We start from the raw sequence: 22,476 nt of genomic DNA, 5'->3' as shown, positions 1-22,476 counted from the left end.
TAATGAAACAAGTTATATGAATTGTTGAATGTGAAACTGATGATGTGCCCTGTAAACTTTCACTCAATCCACAATAAAAACCTTAAATTAAAAAAAAAAGAAGTAGCTCAGGCCATGGAAACTGAGTAAGGCAGCATTAACAGTGAGCACCAGCAAGGCCAGCTTGTTCACTGAGCTTGCTTACCTTCTCTAAGGTCTGCACAAACTGCTCCACGGGAATGGAGCCGCTCAGCAGAGGCTTCACAACTTTGCAGTCTGGAATGTCATCACTCACTCGTTTTCTCTTCTTACCACTTGTGGGCGGGGTGGGCCTTGGAGGGGGCTGGAAAGAAAGACAGCACGAAACTCAGAACTAAATCTGTAGAAACAAAGGTTAGGGCAGCTCACTGAGTCCATCCTAGACTGTGGGAAGCTCTTCTCTCACAAGCTTGTGAGGTCCCTTCCCTCTCTGCTGCACTGGTGTGGTGCTGTGGGTTAATGTGCTGGACTGCAACGTCAGTTTAAACCATAAGGTCCGCGGTTCAAACTCATCAGCCGCTCCTTGGAAACCCTATACAGGGTCGCTATGAGTCAGAACTGGCACTTAAGATAAAAGGTGTCACTCAAGCAAAGGTATGGCTCCTTGCCTCAACATATTTGTTAAGTACTGTCAAGTTGGTTCTGACTCATAATAACCCTGTACAAGATTTCCAAGGAGGAGCTGGTGAGTTTGAACAACTGATCTTCCGTTTAGCAGTGCAGTCCTTATCCTGCAGTGCCCACCAGGACCCTGCCTCAACAACCAGAGGTCAGGATTTACAACATGAAAAAATGGAGGACAAGCACACAATACTGGGAATCATGGCCTAGCCAAGATGACACAGGTTTTTGGGAACACAATTCAATCCATGACACCAAACTCTTATTATGTGGGACATCACATTTGGTTAAGATTGCTTATCAGGAAGCTTTAATTTTCTATGACTTCAATTCCATATATATTGAACACATTCTAAATAATAAACTGTTGGCAACTGTAGTGACAGTAGTAACATCACAAAGGCTGAGGCCACTGGCTGTGGGTCACACTGCTCTGGGTTAAAATCCTCGCTCTGCTACTCTGGCTGTGGAACATTTGTCAAAAAACAGGGTTCAAAACAACCCCAAAACTCTGTAAAAGTGTGATTATCATAGAACCTTGTGAATATTCAATAAGGGACCTACCACAGTGTCAGGCTATATGCAGAGGTACAAAGGAAGCAGAAGAATTGTACCAATTCTAAAGGGGATTAAGTGTCTACAAATCTACACTACTAGGCAGCAAAGTGCTGTGGAGGCCAGCAGTGTGGGAGCTCACTCCTCAGAGAAGCAGGTTCCTGAAGGCCTTCCTTACTATGCTCTGCACTTTTGGCAGTCCTAAGGAAGGGACCGTCCTTGTACTCACATATCACAGTGCTCGGTGGGTGCCCAGTGAATATGTCTACTAACTGCAGGAGTGAAGCTGTTGCCATGTTGCCAGCAACAGGCGCTCTTCTCTCCTGTCTTTCTTGGAGGCATGTGGCCCTGATAGACATTAGCAGCAGAGAATCTAGATAGTCGCAGAGCCTGTCTCATTGTATCAAATATAACCCATTAAATAGTTTCACCTCTTTTTTTTGCTGGATTAGGAAGTATGTGTACATGTTCTGGGTAGCTGGGATGCCCTAACCCCTGCGGGGGGGAGTGGGCTTCTAGTCTTTAATGCCAAGGCAGCTCCTCACAAATTCCAGCCCAGCCCAGCCCACCCCTCCATTCAATACCTGAAGAATGTGCTTGTTATCTTTAGTATGCAGTACAGCAGAAACCGTTGCCAAGGAAATGCCAGGCTTAATCTCCATGGGCACCAGGGAATCTGCAAGCTAAAAGCAAAGAGAAGATTTCAGTGAGACTCATGCTAAATCCGAGGGATAAGGGGCACTGCTTTGGTGCTGCCCAGAGTTGCTTGGGGGGCGGCACTGGACTTAAGCTCCGCCTTCCCTGAGGAGCTCAGGGTGTATGTGATGTGCAAGGGTCAGCACACGCTGGCCCCCCATGCACGCTCACCGGCATGAGAGAGCGGGCAGTGGCTGAGTGTTTGCCACAGAACAATCAAGTCATAAAGCTGAGCCTTTAATAATTATTGTCTCGAATTTTAATTTACAGTATTCCAGTCTAAAACTGACCAAATACCATGAAAGGTGAAAAATTTTTTTTCACATGAAAAATACATCAAACTCCCCCCACCCCAAGATATGCATTATTAAAGAGGTAAGAGCAGACAGAGTGGGCAGTAGAGGTGCTGATGAGAGCAGGGAGGATGAAGGACCCCCAGTTCTAGTGGTATGGTCTCTTTTGTCAGGTGAGGCTATACAGCCAGCAGAGGTCATCCAGGCTGGGACCTTGGATTGCTGACTCTGCTGCTCCCTTTGTAGCCAGCCCACAAATAATACAAACACCCTGTCAGTTAAGTGCCACCGAGTCGGTTCCGACTCACAGTGACCCTGTATAGGGTTTCAGACAGCTGGTGGTTCTGAACCACTAACCTTGCAGCTCAAAACACCCTGTCAGATCCTACTTCTCGAGACTCCTGCAATATCCTCACATGGTGTACCTGCCTCTCCTCTGCACTCCCTCAGACACTGTTTTCATGTGGCTTCCAGAGCCTTTTTAGCTCTGTGGTATCACTCAAAAACCTATGTCTTTTCAATACTCAAAATGCAAATCAAGTATAGACTTTTCATTTTGGCCTATGTCCGTCTATACTCTGGTCAACTCATTTATCACCTTACTTACCTTCATCACCTCTCTAGGTGGCTGGTGTTAGGTGAGAAGGATTGAGTGAGCACTCCAATTTTTGGAACTCTGACTTCTGTCTAAGGTGGCACACACAGTTTTTACCTGTGAGGTCGTTCTCCTTCCCTGACACTTGAGTTTGACCCTTTTCTAAGCCTCTTACCAACTTCAGCCTCTCCTCATTCCAGATACTGGCAGTAGCATATGATCTTATTTGGAGTGTGGACGCTATGTTTTAGCTGCATATTGTTCTTACAGATATAGAGGGCCCCCCACCTACCCAAGGCTTTTTCTTATTTGAAACCAAAATTAAATACGCACAATTTCATTTATGTAAACATGAAGATTATCAAATGGACAGGAAACGGCTTAGGTTATTTAAAGGGGTTAGCAAATGTTAGGGCTGTGATGAAGTAAGTAAACATATCTAGTGTGAAATATCCTTACTGACGAGACAGGTATCTCTAGTCTCTTAGCAATACCAGTTCCTGTTTTTAACCTCCCTCCCCATCCACAGATATCCCTGTCCTTCCCACAGCTAAAACTGGAGGAAGGAAAATTATTCCTTTCACAGGTTAAGACTGATAGAACTTTAAAGCCTAAGAACTGTCTTGGGAGGTCTGGAGATGGCATTATGGATAGGTGAGATCTTCTCCTTGGGCAACACTGTGAACTAATGTCCAAGAAGCCTCCATGGAGGTGTGGCTCTTCCTAGGGATTGGAAATGTCAGGTGGTAGCAGCTCAGCCAGGATGGAAGTCTGTCCACAATCCTGCCACCCTAGATACCATTTCCTATCAAAACAGGCCTACGAGGGCTGACTTCCCACATTGGTGCTGAGGAGGACACACACATAGATCTTTAAGACAACTGCAGAGGAGGAATGACAGACTTTTCAAGTAAGGATGAAGCTCACATCTTTAGTAATAGTAAAAAACAAAAAGTGGAAATAAATTTTATATCAAATTGATTGAAATTTACGTAACACAAAATTAGCCATTTTAAAGTGAATACCAGGGTGGCATTTAATGAATGCATAATGTGGAATCACCACCTCTTACCTAGTTCCCAAACATTTTCAACCAAAAAGAAAACCAGGGCCCAGTAAGCAGCCACTCCCTATTCTTCTCTCCCCATAGTCTTTAGCAGCCACCTGTCTCCTTTCTGCCTCTGTGAACGTTTCATTTAAACCGAGTCCTACAATATGTGTGACCTTGGCACCAGGCTTCTTTTATTTAGCACAGTGTTCAAGATTTAGTAATCTTAATAAAAAAAAATCTTAAGATTAATTAAATCTTAGATGTATCACAACTTCATGCTGTCTGAAACTTAATATAACAAAAAATTTGTCATTTCAACTTTTATACGTATAATCAGTGACATTACATCCATCATATGACTTCGTTGCTTTTCATGACGTAATGATACGCCACTGTATGTATATATTCCATTTTGTCTATTCAGATTCATGTGCTGTTTCTACCTTTTAGTTACTGTGAAGAATGCTGCTCTGAATGTTAGTGTACATGAATCTGAAAACACTCCTGCTTTCAATCATTTTAGGTAGGAATAGAGCAGTAAGAGTGGAACTGCGGCAATTACCTAAAAAAGACACATAGTTTTATGTCTAACTTTTGGTGGAACTATCAAACTTTTTCCATAGCAGGTGAGCCATCCTGCACTCCAATAGCAATGTACAAGGGTTCCTTCCAATTTTGCCACATCCTCACCTACACTTGCTCATTTCCATTTTTCTGAGTATTACCAAGCAATGATTTTTACCTATTCACTTCACACATGCATTTTTTTCCAGGAAAAAAAACTCTGAGGTCTATCTTACATTGTTCTTAAAGAGTGATGGAAATCTCTGTCCTTGTATAAAGCAGAAAAATCCAGAGATGAGGGGTACCTGTCAAGCTTAGTTTTAGTGTTTTAGCCTCACAGCCGTGGGAGGTTGAGGAGGCAAGCGGGAAGGGGATGACAGGCAGTTGTTATTACTAATGGATGAAATCAGTGTAAGAAAGAACTTTCCCACTGATCTACCAGAACTGACTTTATTTCCTGAGTGAAAGCCTGCTTGTTCAAATCCAGAAAAATATTTAAATACATTTGAGAAGCAGATCTAGAAAAGCTTATGGGGTAGCCAAGACCTGAGTGTTTAAGGACCCTGGGAGCAGTCTGCAAACTGAAGTGCTGGGCACCGAGCCCAGGGGTGTGGGCTCAGGCTTGGTGTGTACCTACTACTACGTCTATCCTCTCTTCTGGGCAAGGACCCCATGGACTCCTTGTCTCCTGCAGCTTTTGCAGGGTCTCCGAGTACCATGTAACATATTTTCAGGGCCAGAAGAGACAGAGTGTTAATGTCCCACTTTATGGTCTTGACCCACGAGAATCATCACACTCTTTCTCCCTCTTAAGGGTGATGCTTTCCATGGAAATGCAAAAAACAACCTAAATGTAAAAACAAACACCCTAAAGGTCTCAGAACAAAACATAGGAATACTACTTTCAGGTCTAATTTTCAGTAATGGCTTCTTGGGTATTACACCAAAAGTATGAGTAACAAAAGACAAAATAAACTGTACTTACTGAAATGAAAAATCCAATTGTCTCTTAATTCCATCTGGCCATGAACTTTTTGAAGCCTCCTCATACAAATGGTCAATAAGCACATGAAACGATGCGCACTGTCATTAGTCATTGGTGGTGGTGGTTGTGTACTGTGGAGTCAGTTTCAACTCAGTGACCAAGGCCGTAAATCTTTATGGGAGCAGAAAGCCTCATCTTTTTCTCACGAAACAGCTGGTAGTTTTGAATTGCTGATCTTGAGGTTCGCAGCCCGATTCGTAACCACTATGCTACCACAGCTCATTTGTCATTACGGAAGTAAAAATCAAAACCACAATGAGATAGCACTTCACCCCCTCTAGGAAGGTTACTATCAGAAAAATGGAAAACAACACGTGTTGCCAAGGATGTGGAGAAACTGAAACCCTCATCCACAACTGATAAATTATAAAATGGTACAGCCAGCTACTGTGGACAACACTTGGTACTATCTCAAAAAGTTAAACGTATTATTTCATATGATCCAGACATTCCTATCCTAGATGTATACTCCAAAGAACTGACAGAAGGTAGAAAACAGATTATCTGTACACCAAAGTTCACTGCAGCATAGCCAAAAGGAGGAGACCACTTCAATGTCCACCAACAGATGGGTGGCAGAAACGTACAATGGATGTAAAGAGAAATGAAGTTCTGATAATGCTACAAAGCATTGATGAACCTTGAAAACATGCTGAGTGAATTCGGTCACAAAAACCACATAAACATGTGGCTTTATTCCCTCTTTTCCTATTTTCCATATTTTCTACAACAACCAACCATATTTTTATTTTAAAAAATATGTATTATATGAGAGAGTCATAAAACCAAAATCAAGAAAAGATTGAGGAGAATTAAGAAGGAAAGCTGTGCAGAGTGGAGGTTCTCAAGTGGGGTCTGAGGGGACCATGATTCCGAGACACTTTCAGGGACCTGTAAGATAGTGGGGATCTTGTTTTTTCTGTTTCAGTTTTTTGTGAATTGAATGAAAGTTGACAAGGCAGATCATCAGTTTTACATTCAGCAAATCATGTACTTTGTTTTTGCCTCATTTCCATGATTGCAATCCCCCCAGGTGCTAACAGTCCTCCTACTTTCTCCCTGTCAGTGCTAATGTTTGAAAACACAAAGCTCTGATTTGCCTTGTTCATTCTCATTCTCTCAGGAGTGGACAGTGGAATTTTCCACGGCACAAGAGAATAAATGCAGGAGGAGATACGAGAATACAGACGTCTTCTATAGCCAGACATTTCTAAGTACAAAATGTGCCCTTCTCTTTACTAATTTAAACATTTTGTGTGTGTGTGTGTGTGTGTAAACATATTTTTCATAAGAATTCTTTGACTATCTTAACATACAATGGGATTATACGTCTGTGTTTCAAAACAGTTTTAACTTTTTATATAGCCAATATCAACAGATTTCATCCATATAAACCAATGTTCTTGGGATTCTCAAATGATAAGACCAAAAAGTTTGATAGCTGCTAGCTTATAGATATCTAAATATAATTCTTCAACCTCAGTCACTGTAAATAAGCTAAAATGCCAGTTTCTTTTAAGATGAGCAAAACATAGTGAAAATGAAAAGTAAGACCATAAAGACGTAGTAAATGCTCAGAACACCTAGAAGGAGGGAAGGCTAGGCCACTTCTAAAAACAATGAAATAAAAACTCACCCCACTTCTGGAGTGGGAAACCTGCTCCCATTTCTCTCTCTCCCATCCAAAAAAATAAAATAAAAAAAAAAATATATATATATTAATGCCACATTACAGAAACAAAACAAAAAAAACCCCAACTGAAGGCAATATTAACAAAGTGGGTTGGACAAGTAGAGGTCTAACACTGAGCTTCAGTATTTCAGAGTTCCAGCAGAATGACTCAGGGGGAGAGCTGGTCCACAAGAGCCTCTGCTGAGAGGAAAGAAGACTGAACTGGTGACCATGAGGCCTGCCAGGGCAGATTGGTGGGTGTGTGGCAGGAGTCAGGGTCAAGAGCTGCTAGTCTGCTCATACTCAACTGAGCAACAAGTCCCTGGGAGGCACCATCAGTTAAGTACTCAACTACTGCCTGGAAGGTTAGAAGCTCAAACCTGGCTGGGAAGGAAGATCTGGCAATCTCCTGAAAAGTCACAATCTTGGGTCAGAGTCAACTTGATGGAATGGCTTTAATTTTAGGTGCATCAGAATCACCTGGAGGGCTTGCCGAAACACGGGTGGCTAGGCCTCACCCTCAGAGATTCTGTTTAAGCAGACCTGAGAATCTGTCTGCAGTGCTCGCAGTCCCCAAGTGATGCTATTGCTCTGGGGAACTGCACCTTGACCATTACTGCACTGGGGTGTGCAGAGAGAAAAGAATGATGTGAGCAGCCAGGCCTCAGGCAGTGAGCTCAACCGTGAGTCACACTTGGGCCCGACTCCACCTGTAAGCCTTGTTCAGAATGGTCTTTGTAGAATGATGTGCCAGTGTCATCTGAGGTATCTTTAGAGATGGACTAGACTCTTCCCTGTCAGTTGAGACCATATGAAATTTAATAACAGTACCTACACCTCCTAGAATCATGGTGAGATCATCCATGATATGTGCTTAGTATAGGCCTTGGCCCCAAAATATTAGTTACTCTCATTATAATTTATAGGGGACCCAAAAGGGGCTGGACCAGTGAAATAGAGCAAAAGGGTAACCTGGAATGTAGCATTCTAGAACAGAATCTGAATCCTCCTGAGTCTTGATAGGCTTCAGCCTAAACAGGAAGTGCCTATTAAAGCCAAGCTCCAAGCAAATTGCCTATTATGAAAATATAAAGTAACCATCAGAAGGAAATGCATGAGAAAGGCAGCCTTGACCATGTCACTCATTAGCAAGTTATAATTAAGAGGGAAATGGAAGTCAGCTGCTTACCCAAGTGTTTGCCTACAAGGACAAGTAGCCTAATTCATAAGCTGAAACTAGAAATTAATCATCTTTTCCTTCCTTAAAGAACCTTTAGACCCAAAACATCCAAATGACCTTCAAAGCAGTCAGTACGAGAGGGCTTCAAAAGTTCATGGAAAAATTCTCATTATCTTTTCATACCATTTTCCCAGGAAGTTTTTGAAGTCCTCACATATATTTCCATGAGTTTATTGCTTAAACTGTTTTTGACTTCCCCTTTTTTTTTTTTTTTAAAAAATGATCTTTAGAACCAATTTATAAGACATAAGAAAATTAATATCTTTGCTTTAAAAAGTGTAGTAATTTGGTTTTGGCCTAAAACCCTATCACCTAACTTGATTACCCCATCTTGATCACCAGACTTAACTACAAATATTCTTTTTAATTGGCTTTCAATAGTCAAATCCCACTTCAAAGGATGAAGACTTGCCACAGTGACTATAGTCTCATGAATAGTCAAATGAACAGTTCTAACTTATCAGGGAGGCCCCATCTGAAGGCTGGGGGATCTCCTCTGTCAGCATCTGCCAGGATGGGCTCACATCAGGCCACACTCCCCACCACACACTGGTGCCTGAGCACACACCACCATACTCCCTCCCTAGGACCACAGAAATGGCCATCAAATGGGACCAGCAGTCTACGTATATGTTGTATATGCACTTTAATGAAAAACAGATGGCTTGCATTTGAAAAATGCTGTTAATTTTGTTATTGAATTAATTTTATTTAAATTAATTACTGAAATTGGCTTGAATCTCCTTTATCTACTGTTCTTAATTAAAAAAAAAAAATTACTGAACAGTAGCAACAACAAAACCTCAAAGACCTCCAGAGGGTTAATTCTGGACAGGTCTAGCTGTGCTGGAACTGGGGCTGGGCCCGCTGTGTGGGGTGTATAAGAGCTGGTCCCTGCTGGCATGGCCTCACCACCACCCTGTGTCAGGGCCCACAGAAGTGAGCAACATTCGGGAACTTCAAAGTTCAAATCTAAGAGCTGGATACTATTTCTGAACTTGCAACTCCAAAAATAAATTTTGGTACACGGATTTCAGTAAGTTTTCCTTCCACTTTTTACTTTTAAAACAAGTTCAAGTATCTCAAAAGGCAAAAGAAAGCCAGAAGTAGCTTCCTACTGAGTTTTAAACATAGTAACTGCAGGAGATGGACAACTTCCTCTCTTGTCTCCAAATGTTCCAGATGCACAATACATACACTTTTTTCCTTATTAAACCAGAAGCTAAGAGTTTTATATAAGTGCAAAATATGACAGGGCTTCAGGAAGTTTGTGAAAAAACAGAATGAAAGGATAACAGAATTTTTCCATGAACGTTTTGAAGCCCCCTCATATTTACTTTGATAGATCAAAAACTGTAAGCAATGCTAAAATGAATATAACTATACTAAGCTTACATTTTGGAGTCATGGTATGGTGCTGTGGGTTAATGTACCGATTGCTAAAGCTGTTTGAACTGCAAGGTCAGTGGTTCAAGCTCACCAGTTGCTCCTTGGAAACCCTATACAGGCTTGCTATGGGTCGGAACCGACTCGACAACACTTAAGAACAACAACAACAAGCTTACATTTACGGAGTCCTGGGGTGGTGCTGTAGGATAAGCACTAGACTGCAAGGTCATTTGAACTGCAAGACCAGTGGTTCAAACTCACCAGCCATTCCTTGGAAACCCTATACAAGTCCCTATGAGCCAGAACCGACTCAACAGCACTTCACAACAACAATAACAACAGCAAAGCTTACATTTGGTTACTCTTCTCTGCTCCATTTATCTTTGAAGTTCAGTGAAACTCGATGTTTAATCATAAATGAGGTCTAGGAAAGACAAGAAAAACTCTAACCACTAAGGAAGTGAAGGACAGAGCTGGCATCAGCATTTCTATTCTCCAAGGTTCTGGTCAGGGACTTGACCTCAGGAACTGTACTGCTGAAAACATTCATATAAGCAGCAGTCCTAACTTTAACAGCTAACACTTCATTAGTTGAAAAAGAGAAGGCTTGGAAAATCCTAACTCTTTCCTGGTTATATGCTTATAGTTACTCACTTGTTCTTTGTTGATTCGTATTTGACGCAAACCCAAAGGAAAGACAGCTCTTGGACAATCTCTTTCACAAGAATCAGTTGGAAAACCTGAGTTTAGCCATGAGAAAGAAGATGGCTCACCTCGGGCATAATTTCGATCTTCTCATACCGACGTTTGAAGGGCAGGGCCAGGACCTCGGCCCGGTGATAGGACATGGCAGGGGGCTGGCAGTCAATCATCAGGTCCGTCCTGTGTGACTGGGGTGGGGGCGGCTGGGTATACTGCTCAGGACACACCACGTGGAGGGGCTGGGGAAACCAGAAGGGCAAAGTTAAGGCAGAAGAAAAAAAACAAGATGAGGCAGGGAAGCAAAAGCAAACGATTTTGAATACGGCCAGCATTTGCTAGGCCTGTAAACTATCCTAATTCTGTCTTTCCAGATACATGCTCATTACAACATTCAGGTCATTTCTAATTTTCATCCTCTTAAATTCAACTAATTGGCAGGAGGAGAGATGAGCATCCACAAACCCAAACACACTGTCGAGTCAATTCCAAATCAGTGACTGACTCAGATCGACACACAGGACAGAGTGTTGTTGTTGTTAAGGGCTGTCGGGTTGGTTCCAACTCATAGCAACCCTGTATGGGGTTCTGAGGAGCGGCTGGTGAGTTTGAACCGCCAACCTTGTGGTTCTACCTGACCTTGCAGTCAAGCATTTATCCTATAGTGCCACACCAGGATTTCGACAGGACAGAATAGAACTGTCCTAAAGGGTTTCCAAAACTGTTTTGTATTCTGTACAGAAGCAGACTGCCATATCTTTCTCCTAAAGAGCAGCTGGTGGGTTTGAATTGTGGACTTTTCTGTTAGTAGTTGAAAGATTAACCACTGCTCCACCAGGGCTTAAGAGATGAGCATAATGGGGGAAAGAAGAATAAAAAACTCAGGTAAAACCCACAAACTTCCAGTCATGTTGGTGAGTGAGGGATTAATTGTCTTATTTTGCTGGGTTTTTTTAATGCTCTATTTAAGTCATCTTAATGTCAATGTGTCTTCTAACTGGCCTCTGAGCTCTCTGAAGGCACATTTTAGGCATGCTGGGCTATTAGCAAAGACTGTGTTTGTGTTTCATGTTAGTTTGCTACTTTTGGTTTTGAGTTTCTTCAGTTGCCTGCAGGTCAACTCACATTAGGTAGTGGGCACTGATTGGTCAGAAAACATATTTAATCATTTGCACAGAACTTTATTTATTTATTTTTAAACAAAAATGTTTTCGTTAAATTGTGAGAGAAAAAAAAAATAGTAAACCAGAATATACTTCAGACAAAGACCATCCAATTGAAAACACCTATACGGTCACTGATTTTACTTCATACTTGTTGGTCTAATCCTCAAGGTCTTTGAAGAATGACTTTCTAACATGCAGAATCGTTTGGCTTTAAACAGCATTTGCTCTTTAGAGCTAATCTTTCCCTCCTCAAACTTTTCTTTCCTGACCTAGTTAGTGTCTCTGTAACCCTGCCCCACAGCTGGCTGAAACAACGCTCAGCCCAGGGACTTCTCCTACGTTATCCTCTCCTGAAGTAGAGATCAGGTCACGTCCAGTGCCAAACAGCACTCTATACTGGTTTAAACAGTTACAACACTTGTGTAGGGATTAGGATTTGTAGTTGTACTTACTAACTACTGGAAACCAGTATCTCTTACCTACTGTTTCCAGCATAATCCATCACCCTATCAAGGCCAAAAATCAGGTAAGTGCTCTTATTATGCCTAGAAAAAGCCCATATTCTCTTCTTGTAGAGTAAGTAAGAAGGCTGGTAGTAGCCACAGTCAATAATCCATGCATTCCTGAAGTTCTTAGGTTTTCTCTTTTTCTTGTTATACTTCTTAAAGAGTTTTGTGCTAGACCCTCCCTTCCTGAGGTCAAAGATTTTGTAAAAAGGAGGAGAAAGGATTTCTGAACTAGGTCAAAGACTTAGATTACATAAAGATGAATGAAGAAAAACAAAGACTTAAAACAATTAGACCACATGAGTAAGTCACCATGTGAATTACAGCCTCTATTACCCCGAGATCACAACTAGATGATGCCTGGGCAGAGCAGGAGAGAAAACATGTAAAACAAAACTCAAAATCATGAAAAAGAGCAGACTTACTGATTATAGAGATTGGTGTCATGCTTGAGCTGTGGCCCTTAGGCACTCTTCAAGCCTGGAAATGAACCCACCTCTTGGGGTCAACTTTCAGCTAAACAATAGACAGGCCTCTAAAATGACTGGAGTCTTGATGTGGCGCTGTGGGTTAATGCGCCAGACTGCAAAGTCGTTTGAACTGCAAGATCGATAGTTCAAGCTCACCAGCTGCTCCTCGGAAACCTTATACAGGGTCTCTATGGGTCAGAACTGACTCAATCACATGAGACCAAAAGGGCAGCAATTTGACACCAAGTTCAGAAGGCAGGAAGGGGTAGAGAAGAAGGGTGAAGGGAAACAGGGAGTCCAAGGAAGAAGTGGGAAGAGTGTTGTTTCAGTGAAGGGATTGCAACCAATATCACAAACCATACATAAATTGCAGAAGGGAAAATTAATTTGATCACCCAAACTATGAAAATTAATAAAAAACAAAACCAACATGAAGTGAGATGCTCAGATCCAGCTAAACTGCACTCATTCAAGCTCCAAAAGTTTTCCTGTCTATAAAAGTTGTCTCCACTTTCTAAGATGTCTTCCTTTTCAGTTCTAATCCTTTTTCTCCCTCCTCATTTACCAAAAAACTTACCACACACAACTAGTGATGAAAACCAGTGTGGTGACTTTTCATTCCCTGCTTTCTCTCTACATTCCCCTTTCTACATAGATTCTTCCTTTTGTCTAACATTTTACCTCAACAATGTCTTCCATTCTTTATGATAGCAAATGCAAAATGAAAAAACAAAACAAAAAAAGCCAACAAGAAACTTCTCACAGAATGTAAAACAACAGTTAGTGCTACTAACCCACCACATGCACAATAAAGACCCAATACATGTTTGCGGTGCACTGAGGGCCTGGGTAAGAGACGGTGGGGGAAGATGCTGATGGATTATATGATTCTTTGGTGAATAATCAATTACAGAGTTAACTGTGATCAGTCAATTCGGCCATCCTGCTGGGTATAAAATGAGCCATCTCAGAAGCAGAAGGCAGATCTCACATAACTTTGGGCTCCAGGATTCCTGTGCATTGAACCTCCTTGGTGCAGGAAGCAAAGCTGTGACACCAAAGGAGCAGCAGAACTAAGAGTCAAAGTATGCGACAGAACGGTGGGCTTCCTGGTCCACAGAGCAAGCTAAGTGCTGTGGGACAGGAGGCTTGCTTGTGGAGTAGGGTGCCTCCAGGCACTTATGGGGGGAGCTATGTTCGCTGACCCACTGAACTAGAGTTGAGCATCTTCAGGTTGAGGTTTCTAGCAGAGTGGGAGTGTCTTTTGGGCACAGATCAGCAGGTGTGAAAGAGCTATGTAACACTGCCAGAGCAGGGCAGAGATCAAGGGGCCCAGGGCTGAGGTGAAGAACCAGAGAGAAGTTTGCCTCAAAGCATGGCAGAGAAGAGGCTGTCCTGATTTAAGATCTGTATCCTGAGCATCTTCTGATGAAGATGAACTGTAATCTATTAAATTCCCCAGTAAACTCCAAAACTGCAAGTATGGTGTGGCCAGTGCGGTGAATTATGAAATCCAGCTGAATAGAACATGCTATGAGAGGGGCAGATGGTGCCATTTTGGGTCAATGTTTCAAGCAAACTGACTTGCAACTTAGGGAACATGTTACTAGAATGTCTTTTCTTTATTGTTGTTGGGGATGGTATGCAATATGCTTTTAACTGGACACATATGAGCTTCCTCAAAAATAACAGACTATGTTTTCTTTTCCATCCAGTTTTGATGTCTTTAGAATGAAAACTTCTTTCAGGATGTAGTGAACATCACTGTTAAGTTTTCAGGGTAATTAGCATACGCCTTGGCATTCTGTGAATGTTCAAAATGTTAGGAAAAGTAGGACTCATATGCAACTAGACAACCCAGTCATCTTTTATTACAGATTTGCAGCTTCACAGAGATAACCTCACTAATTGAAAGTATGACCTTGGTTTACTTCATTACCTGCACTTCTTTAAGCAGCTTGGACACTTGGATGAAATTCAGTCGTGTATCAATGGGGCAGTATATGCATTTCATGGCCAAGGGCTGGTAGGGAGCCAGTGCTTCTAGGTAGGAGAAATCCGGTTCTACAGAACAAAACAAAAACGAGATCTTAAAATGCAGTCAACAGAGGAGCTTCCTGGCAAGAAGGTGGCTGGTGCGATCTGTGCCAGGCAAGGAGGTGGTCAGTGTGACCGGGGCCAGGTAGATGGTCAGTGTGGTGAGGAGAAAGAGCAAATAAGTAAAAACATAGAGAAGAATGGGAGTCAGGTTTCTTAACGTCAGAGGAAAGAGTAACAAATAAGGTAAAACAGGTTAGAATGAACCCTGTGGGATAGAACTGGAATTGAAAGCATTAGTGTGAATTCAAAGTTTTCAACACAGAAAGACCGACAGATAGGAGGAGAGGAGATACATGAAATAAATAAATCTTTACAAGAGAATTTGAACTAACAACTGCAAAACAACGATGAACATCACCATCTGGCAGCCATTATAGTAATTATTTATTCAGACAGAATCTCATTAATATATGGTTAAAAAAAAAAAATTAGAAAAAAATTTGTAGAGACTTCCAGGGCAAGATGATGGAGTAGGCTGATGTACATAGCAGATCCTCTGCAACAAAGACAGGGGAGACCAAGTGAAGCAGATACGGATGGAGATCCTGGAACCCTAAGCTACAGAGGCTGGGACATAGAGGTGGATTGAATGGATGCCAACTGGAAGAGAAAGTGAACAGGAGCAGTGTGAGAGAAGGAAAACGGGTGGCTCATGGGCTGGCTTGGAGTTGTGTGGCCATCTGGAGCTTTTGCAAGTGGAAGCAAACATAAGATATGGCTGGAGGTTGGTAGCGAGGGGGTGCAGTTCCATGCCCTCCTGGTAGCCAGGGCATGGCCAGTCCCCTCCCTCACCAACCCAGCAGTCAGTGGCACCCTTTTCTGCACAGCTGCTGCTCTACCTGGGGTCCAGGAGTACCACCCCTGCTTCTGTAGGTGTGTGAGCCTGCCTGAACTAAACCACACAAACAGCAGAGAACTATTCTCACACCCACCAGGAGACAGGTGGTGAGCTACTAAGAACACACTAATGTACAATCATCAATTAAATACAAACACGACACCACACTGTCTCAGAGAGAATAGACAATCTCAACGTACATGAAGAAACTAAACAGAGTGCCTCTAACAAGTGGTCAAAATACTGAGTTAGAAAATCAGAAATGGTATTAGAACTACTGGAAAGGAATTTAAAAGAATGGCATTTACATACCTTCAATGGATTCAGAGAAAAATCAAAGAAAGCAAGGAGAACACAGAAAAAACTTTAGAAGAATTCAAGAAAACACTACCAGAATAGACTGTCAAAATAAAAGAAAAATTGGAAAACCACACAAAAACAGCAATTAGAAAGCCAGAAGATAAATATTAAGATTTCAGAAACAGATAAATACTCTGAAAGGGAAAAGGAAAAGAATTGTAATCAAGAAGACTGAATTACTGAGATTGATAACAAATCTCTTAATATTCATCTGCTAAAGGAACAATCTGAAAAAAGAATAAAAAAATCCAAAGACAGACTTATATTTACATGGGACACTATATCAAGAGGAATAATTCTAGAACAGGCAGAAACAAACAAACAAAAAAAACCATAAAGAAAATTTTCCAAAAGTTGGAAGGAGCAAAGTAGCCAAGCAGAGAATGAAGAGATACAGATCTTTGTGAAGAACCTGACGGGCAAGACCATCACTCTCGAGGTTGAGCCCAGTGACACCATCAAGAATGTCAAAGCCAAAACTCAAGACAAGGAAAGCATCCCTGTGACCAGCAGCATCTGCTTTTTGGGGGTAAGTAGCTGGAGGACAGCTGCACTCTCAGACTACGACATCCAGAAAGAGTCTACTCTGTACCTCACGCTGCATTTGCGTGATGGCATCATCGAGACTTCTCTGTGCCAGGTCGCCCAGAAGTACCACTGTGGCAAAATGATCTGCCACACGTATGTGCCCATTCACAGGTTAGACAGCCTGGGGAAAGGGAGTAGGCCTGAACACTGACAGCACCTGGTATCCCCCACACTCCTAAAAGTAGCCCCTGTCTTCACAGAGGTGTTAGGTTTTGTCTGCACTGCCGTGCTGTTACCTGTTTCAAGAAGTGAGGCCACACCAGCAACCTATGCCCCAAGACGAAGGTCAAATAAGGGCCTCTCTTTGCTGACTTCCCTGTCTCCCGTTGCTGGGTTCTCCTGAGCCCCATGGTGTTGGGCCCTCAATAAAGTCTCACTTAAATTCAACCGAAAAAAAAAAAAAGAGTTGCTGGAAGAAAATGTCTCCAACATCATGAAAGATAAGGTGCTAGCCATTCAAGAAGTTGAACAAACTCCAAACAGAACAGACCCCAAAAGAAAATCACCAAGACATACTCAAATTTCAAAACCAAAGGCAAGGAAAGAATCCTGAGAGCTGCTCAGGGAAAATGAAAAGTTACTAGCAAATGAGAATTAATAATACTACTAAGCTCTGATTTCTCAACAGAAACCATGCAGGCAAGAAGACAACAGAATGACATGTAAAACTCAGAAAGAAAAAAACTGTCAACCAAGAATCATATACCTACCCAGCAAAGCTGTCTATCAAACACAATGATGATGATAGTGAAATTAGGGCATTTCCAAATAAACAAATTAAAAGAAACTGTAAAAACCCAAACCATCCTTATAAAAAATACTAAAGGGAGTTTTTTGGACGACAACAGCAGGCAACAACCTGAGTCTAACATACATGACAATATTACCCAGAACTCAACACAGATTTAAAGTAAAACAAACCTACAAGACTGCCAACAAAAGAGAACCAGACATACTGTTTGCAACAAAAACCCCCCATAAAGGAAAAAGAGAATAATGTAGCTAGAGAACTTCCAAATGAAGAGGAAACCAAGCAGATTTCAAGAAAAATAAATAAATAAAACTAAACTTAACTGTAACCCTAAAATGAAATCAAGCCTTACATCTAGCCCTAGTCCAACCCTAACCCCTAATATTAACCCTAACTGTAATCCTAACAATGAAACAAAGTCCTAGGCCTAACCTAGATCTAGTTACAATCCTAACCGTTATTCCTTACTCCTATCCTCACAAAATAAATAAACTTAAAAATTGGATGATGAACAGAATATATATATATATTGTTGTTGTTAAGTGCCGTCGAGTCAATTCCGACCCATAGCAACCCTGTATAGGGTTTCCGAGGAGCAGCTGGGGAGCTTGAACCGCCGACCTTGCAGTTCAAATGACTTCACAGTCTGACGCATTAGCCCACAGCGCCACACCAGGACTCTCTCTCTCTCTCTATATATATAAAATAAAGTATCCCTCCAGAAGACACTTACTAAATACAAAGAGTGAAACAGTGGAGAAATCTGGCCTAGGCCACTTTCATTAAGGACTCAAGTTAACACTAAATATGTAATCCTGGTGTGGTGCTTGTAAGATAAGCACTGGATTGCTAGTTGCATGTTGGCAGTTCAAACCCACCAGCCTCTCTTTGGAAACCCTATACAGGGTTGCTATGAGTTGGAGTTGACTCGATGGCACTTAATAACACCAACAACATGAGACAAATTAACGTCTCGGGCCACCTCTTGGATAGAATGCACCTAGAAATAAAGAAACAGACTTTAATGTTGTGGTTACGAGTCAGGCTGCTAACCTCAAAGTCAGCAGTTCTAAACTACCAGCTGTTCAGCAGGAGAAAGATGAGGTTTTCTGCTCCCGTATAGATTCACAGCTCAGAAACCCCATGCAAGGTTGCTATGAGTTGGAACCAACTCCACGGCACACCATCATCACCACCCAGGCAAACAAAATGCTTCTGCTCCTATCAGCAAACCTGAGTATATCACCGGTGCTGGTAATCTGGTGCCACAGTGAGTGTGTTCTCTCCAGAGCCGCTCCACTCTGCTTGGCAGGAACTGTTCAATTCTACCCAAGGAAGCTGTCCACCTTAAGCCGAAACACTAGCTCACTCTTGATGTGATGAATGACACTTTCCAATACAGCTGGTGCCCCAACTAAAATACCACTTCTTATGCACATCATGCTTATATCAACCTCGTATATTTCCATGAGTTTATTACTTACTTAAAATGGTTTTGAATTCCCCTTTTTGAAAATCAATATTTATAACTAATTTATAATACTTATAAGAATTAGTATCTTCACTTGGAAAGTATAATTTCATTTTGGCTTCAAACTTTATCACCTAACTTGATTACTCCATCTTGCTCACCAGACTAAACTACATATATTTTTTTTCAAAATTGCTTTTGATAGTCAAATCCCACCTCAAAGGATGAAGATTTGCCATAGTGGCTATATTCTCGCAGATTGTCGAACGGATTGTTCTAACTCATCTGGGAAATTTAAATAGTTACAGTGCATCATGTTTCCCTAAGAATACCCAGAAACCTCCAAAAATGGGGCAAACAGAGAGTTTAAATGTAAATCCTTTACCCAGAAGAGACATGGACAATCACACAACCCCTGATTTCTCTTAGCAAGGTGCATTAACTGACAGCCCCAGTGAGGGACAGGATTCTGTGCGTTTCCCTGTATTTACCTGTGAATATGACAGTGTTGAGACTAGACTTCCCCCAGAGCTCCATGAAGTGGACCACATCCCCAAAACGGAGAGAAGGATGTCCCGTGAACACCACACACGGCTGTCTGAAATCGTTGCTGAAGTCTCCGTGGATGCTAGGGTAGTGCTTCAGCTTATTGGTCTGAATGAGCTACAACAAAGATGAAGAAACAGATGCAGAGATGTTAGCCTGCCTAGGCTGAAGGAAAAACCAAAGCACGAGAAGGTCAGCAGAACAGAATTGAAAATAAAATAAATCTTATTAAAATTACATAAAGACCCTAGTTTTTTATTTTACCTGTGTGACTCTGAATCAATGGGCAGGTGAAATCCTTTTGGGGATATTAACAAGCTTTTTCAGTGGAAGCTTTCATTCAGGCTGTCATGGCCTGATTTAGTCAACTCTTGTCTATAGCCACCAGTCCTGGAAGTCCTCTTGAGAAGTTACAGCTGTCTAATTTTATGGTATTGCAGCTTCTAAATAAAGGCAAAGACCAAACTGGCTTTCTGAAATTTGGGTGATTTGATGTCCTCATGACACCCAACTCCCTCAAATCAGGTCAGATTCCAACTCACAGGACACAGCAGAACTGCTCCTTAAGGTTTCCTAGACTGGACATCTTTACAGGAGCAGACAGCCTCATCTTTATCCCTTGGAGCAGCTGGTAGGTTGGAACCTGAGATCTCAAGCCTAGCAGCCCAATGTTTACATCACTGTGCCACCAGGTCACCTTCTCGATGACGCCAAAGAGCAGACCATGTGCAACCTCAAACCTTGCTCCCAAACGTATTCTTTGAACCAAAAAGAAGCTCCCCTGCAGCTCAGCACCTGATAATCTTCTTCATGATATCTGAGGCCCATACCATTGTGACACAACTAAGATAACATCTTACAACACTGCTCAGAAACTTCCCAGGGCCCTGCCTGCTGCTGTTACCCCCCTCCCACTCTAGAGTCAGATGATAAGCATCCAGGATTCACAGAACTTCAACATCACAGGGGGTATTACTCTGAGAGGATGTTTGATAGATAAAGAGATAAAGACCTGGTCTATGACACTGAAAAATCCCTTGTTTTCATTGTTGTACTGTTGAGTTGGTTCTGACTCATGGAGACCCCGTGTAGGGTTTCTGGGAGCAGCTGGTGGGTATGAACCACTGACCCTGTAGTTAGCCATCCAGTGCTTATCCCACAGTGCCACACCAAGACTCCGAGGAATCCCTTAGCAACCTATAATACATAAGAGTACTGTCCAATTCAAAACTTAAGTTACCCCAAGCATGAGGATGTGGCCACAGTGGGACAGTCACCCAACGTAAGCCAAGATGTCTTCACTTTGAAGCTTTCACCTTTAATTTAGACAGACTGACTTTTATCAGCAAGACTGCAATACTACCTTGGAGATCTTAATCAGGTCTCATGTGCTTGGAAGGAATATGGAGAGTAAAGATGGAACAAACATCGATTCCCACCTTCCTTCCAAGTCACACAAAAATAAACCTGGTGTTCTTTTTATAATCCATGTGACCAAAATCATTACTTGTTCCAGTTAAGGTGGGTGAGTGGCTGTATAAAGGACTAAGTCTACTGTACCCAGAGATGCCAAGGAGATGAATGGGATTCTAAATATAGCAGGCCTGTGCACACTTACGTCACTGTTAAGCCACTATCTACAGTTTCTGTAGCTGTACTGATCATTGTGTAGAAACGAAGGTAAATCCATCATTTTTGCCCACTGGCTTATGAGGGGGCCTCAAAAAGTTTGTGAAAAAATTCCATTTTTCTGTGAAGTTTTTAAAGTCTCCCTGGACTAGTTTTGACCACACAGAATCACAAGTGCTCGGATTTAAGGCCCAGATCGCCTATGAAATGAAGCTGTTGGTAAGAGCTCTGTACTAGAATTTTTAATGTTTTCTCAGGGGCACTGATAATACTGAAGGCTAGCACCATCATTCCCTCATGATAGTGTGTGCGTTTCAGTGGCCCTGATTGTGCCACTATGGCCTCTTCACAATTGTAACTGAAAATGGAACAGGGGTCATTTGCAACATATGTATGGTAAGAATGTGCTAACACTCTTAAGCTCTGGTGCTGTTAGTTGCTGTCAAGCTGATTCTGACTCATGGGAACCCCATGCGTGCAGAGTAGAATTGCTCCACTGAGCTTTCAAGACTGGGACCTTTCACATGCATATTCCCATAAACACACTGAGAAACAGTGCTCACCAGCTCTGCAGAAGCCCCTTTGGTCCCTGCCAGTCACCATGACCTCACCTCTACCTTTAGGGTAACCACTACAACAGCTTCTAAGACCATGAATTACATTTGTATCTTTTTGAGCTAGTATATAAATGAAATCAGACCATATGTAGTCTTTTACATATTTCTTTCAGTAAACATTTTATCTGTAAAATTAAATGTTATCTACATTGCTACATGTAACTGGTGTTCATTCTCATTGATGTATGGTGTTCCACTGTTTGTAGATGTACCACAAATTATTTCACTCTACTGCTGGTGGTTTTTTGGGTATTATTTCAGTACCATACCAAGAATGCTACATATATTTTTGTGCATGTCTTTCAGTGATATAAGTATGTCTTTCGGTTAGGTATATACTTTAGGAACAAAATTGTTCAGCTTTAGCAGATACCGCCAGTTTTCTACAATGTCTATACCAATTTATTCTTCATCTTTTTTAAAAAGTAACAAAAATTGGGAGTAATTGTCCAATAGCAGAATATTTAACATACCTTATGAACATACCTTAATATATGACATTATATGATAATGGAATATTAAGCACATAGAAAAATGCACATGACATACTATTTCTTGAAAAAGAAAACAAAATCAGAAAGAAAAACTCAGTACATCTCTCTATAAAAGGTATATATATAATTTGTCGGTTATGTGAGGGAGAATTTTCCTGTTTTTAACACCGAAATGTTATTTTCATCATTAAAAATTTATATATATGACTGATGTAACTGAAAATAACAGTGTGGCAATAAATGAATCTAATAACCACAGAAGTTAGTCATGGAAATTAGAATAAAAGTCCTGGTCCGTTAACAGAACAGTGGTAGGCTATGAACTATATAAACATATTGATATTAATCAATGGAGCTCTGGTAGCATAGTGGTTACAAATTGGGCTGCGAACCTTAAGGTCAGCAGTTCGAAACTACCAGCCACTCCGCGGGAGAAAGATGAGGCTTTCTGCTCCCGTAAAGATTTACACCCTCGGAAACCCTGTACAGGGTCGCTATGGGT

General features: G+C 41.6%; 1 protein-coding gene and 1 pseudogene across 2 annotated transcripts in view; one reads left to right on the top strand and one right to left on the bottom strand.

The window, feature by feature from the left end:
• Nucleotides 1-22,476, bottom strand: part of INTS9 (integrator complex subunit 9) — a 117,494-nt gene that overhangs the window by 5,239 nt on the left and 89,779 nt on the right. For both annotated transcript variants that reach the window (XM_006864340.1, XM_006864341.1), the window contains 5 exons: nt 19,180-19,351; nt 14,520-14,644; nt 10,513-10,680; nt 1,779-1,877; nt 185-322 (listed from right to left, as the gene is read on the bottom strand). In XM_006864340.1, coding sequence (XP_006864402.1) covers nt 185-322; nt 1,779-1,877; nt 10,513-10,680; nt 14,520-14,644; nt 19,180-19,351 — 702 coding nt within the window. The remainder of the gene's footprint in view (nt 1-184; nt 323-1,778; nt 1,878-10,512; nt 10,681-14,519; nt 14,645-19,179; nt 19,352-22,476) is intronic.
• Nucleotides 15,719-16,760, top strand: LOC102831489 (annotated as a pseudogene).

The sequence above is a fragment of the Chrysochloris asiatica genome, unplaced genomic scaffold (genome assembly GCF_000296735.1).
Source record: "Chrysochloris asiatica unplaced genomic scaffold, ChrAsi1.0 scaffold00064, whole genome shotgun sequence".
In the NCBI taxonomy this organism is placed as follows: domain Eukaryota; kingdom Metazoa; phylum Chordata; class Mammalia; order Afrosoricida; family Chrysochloridae; genus Chrysochloris; species Chrysochloris asiatica.
Note: the sequence above shows the minus strand (reverse complement) of the source record. Positions and strands in the feature narration are given on the sequence as shown.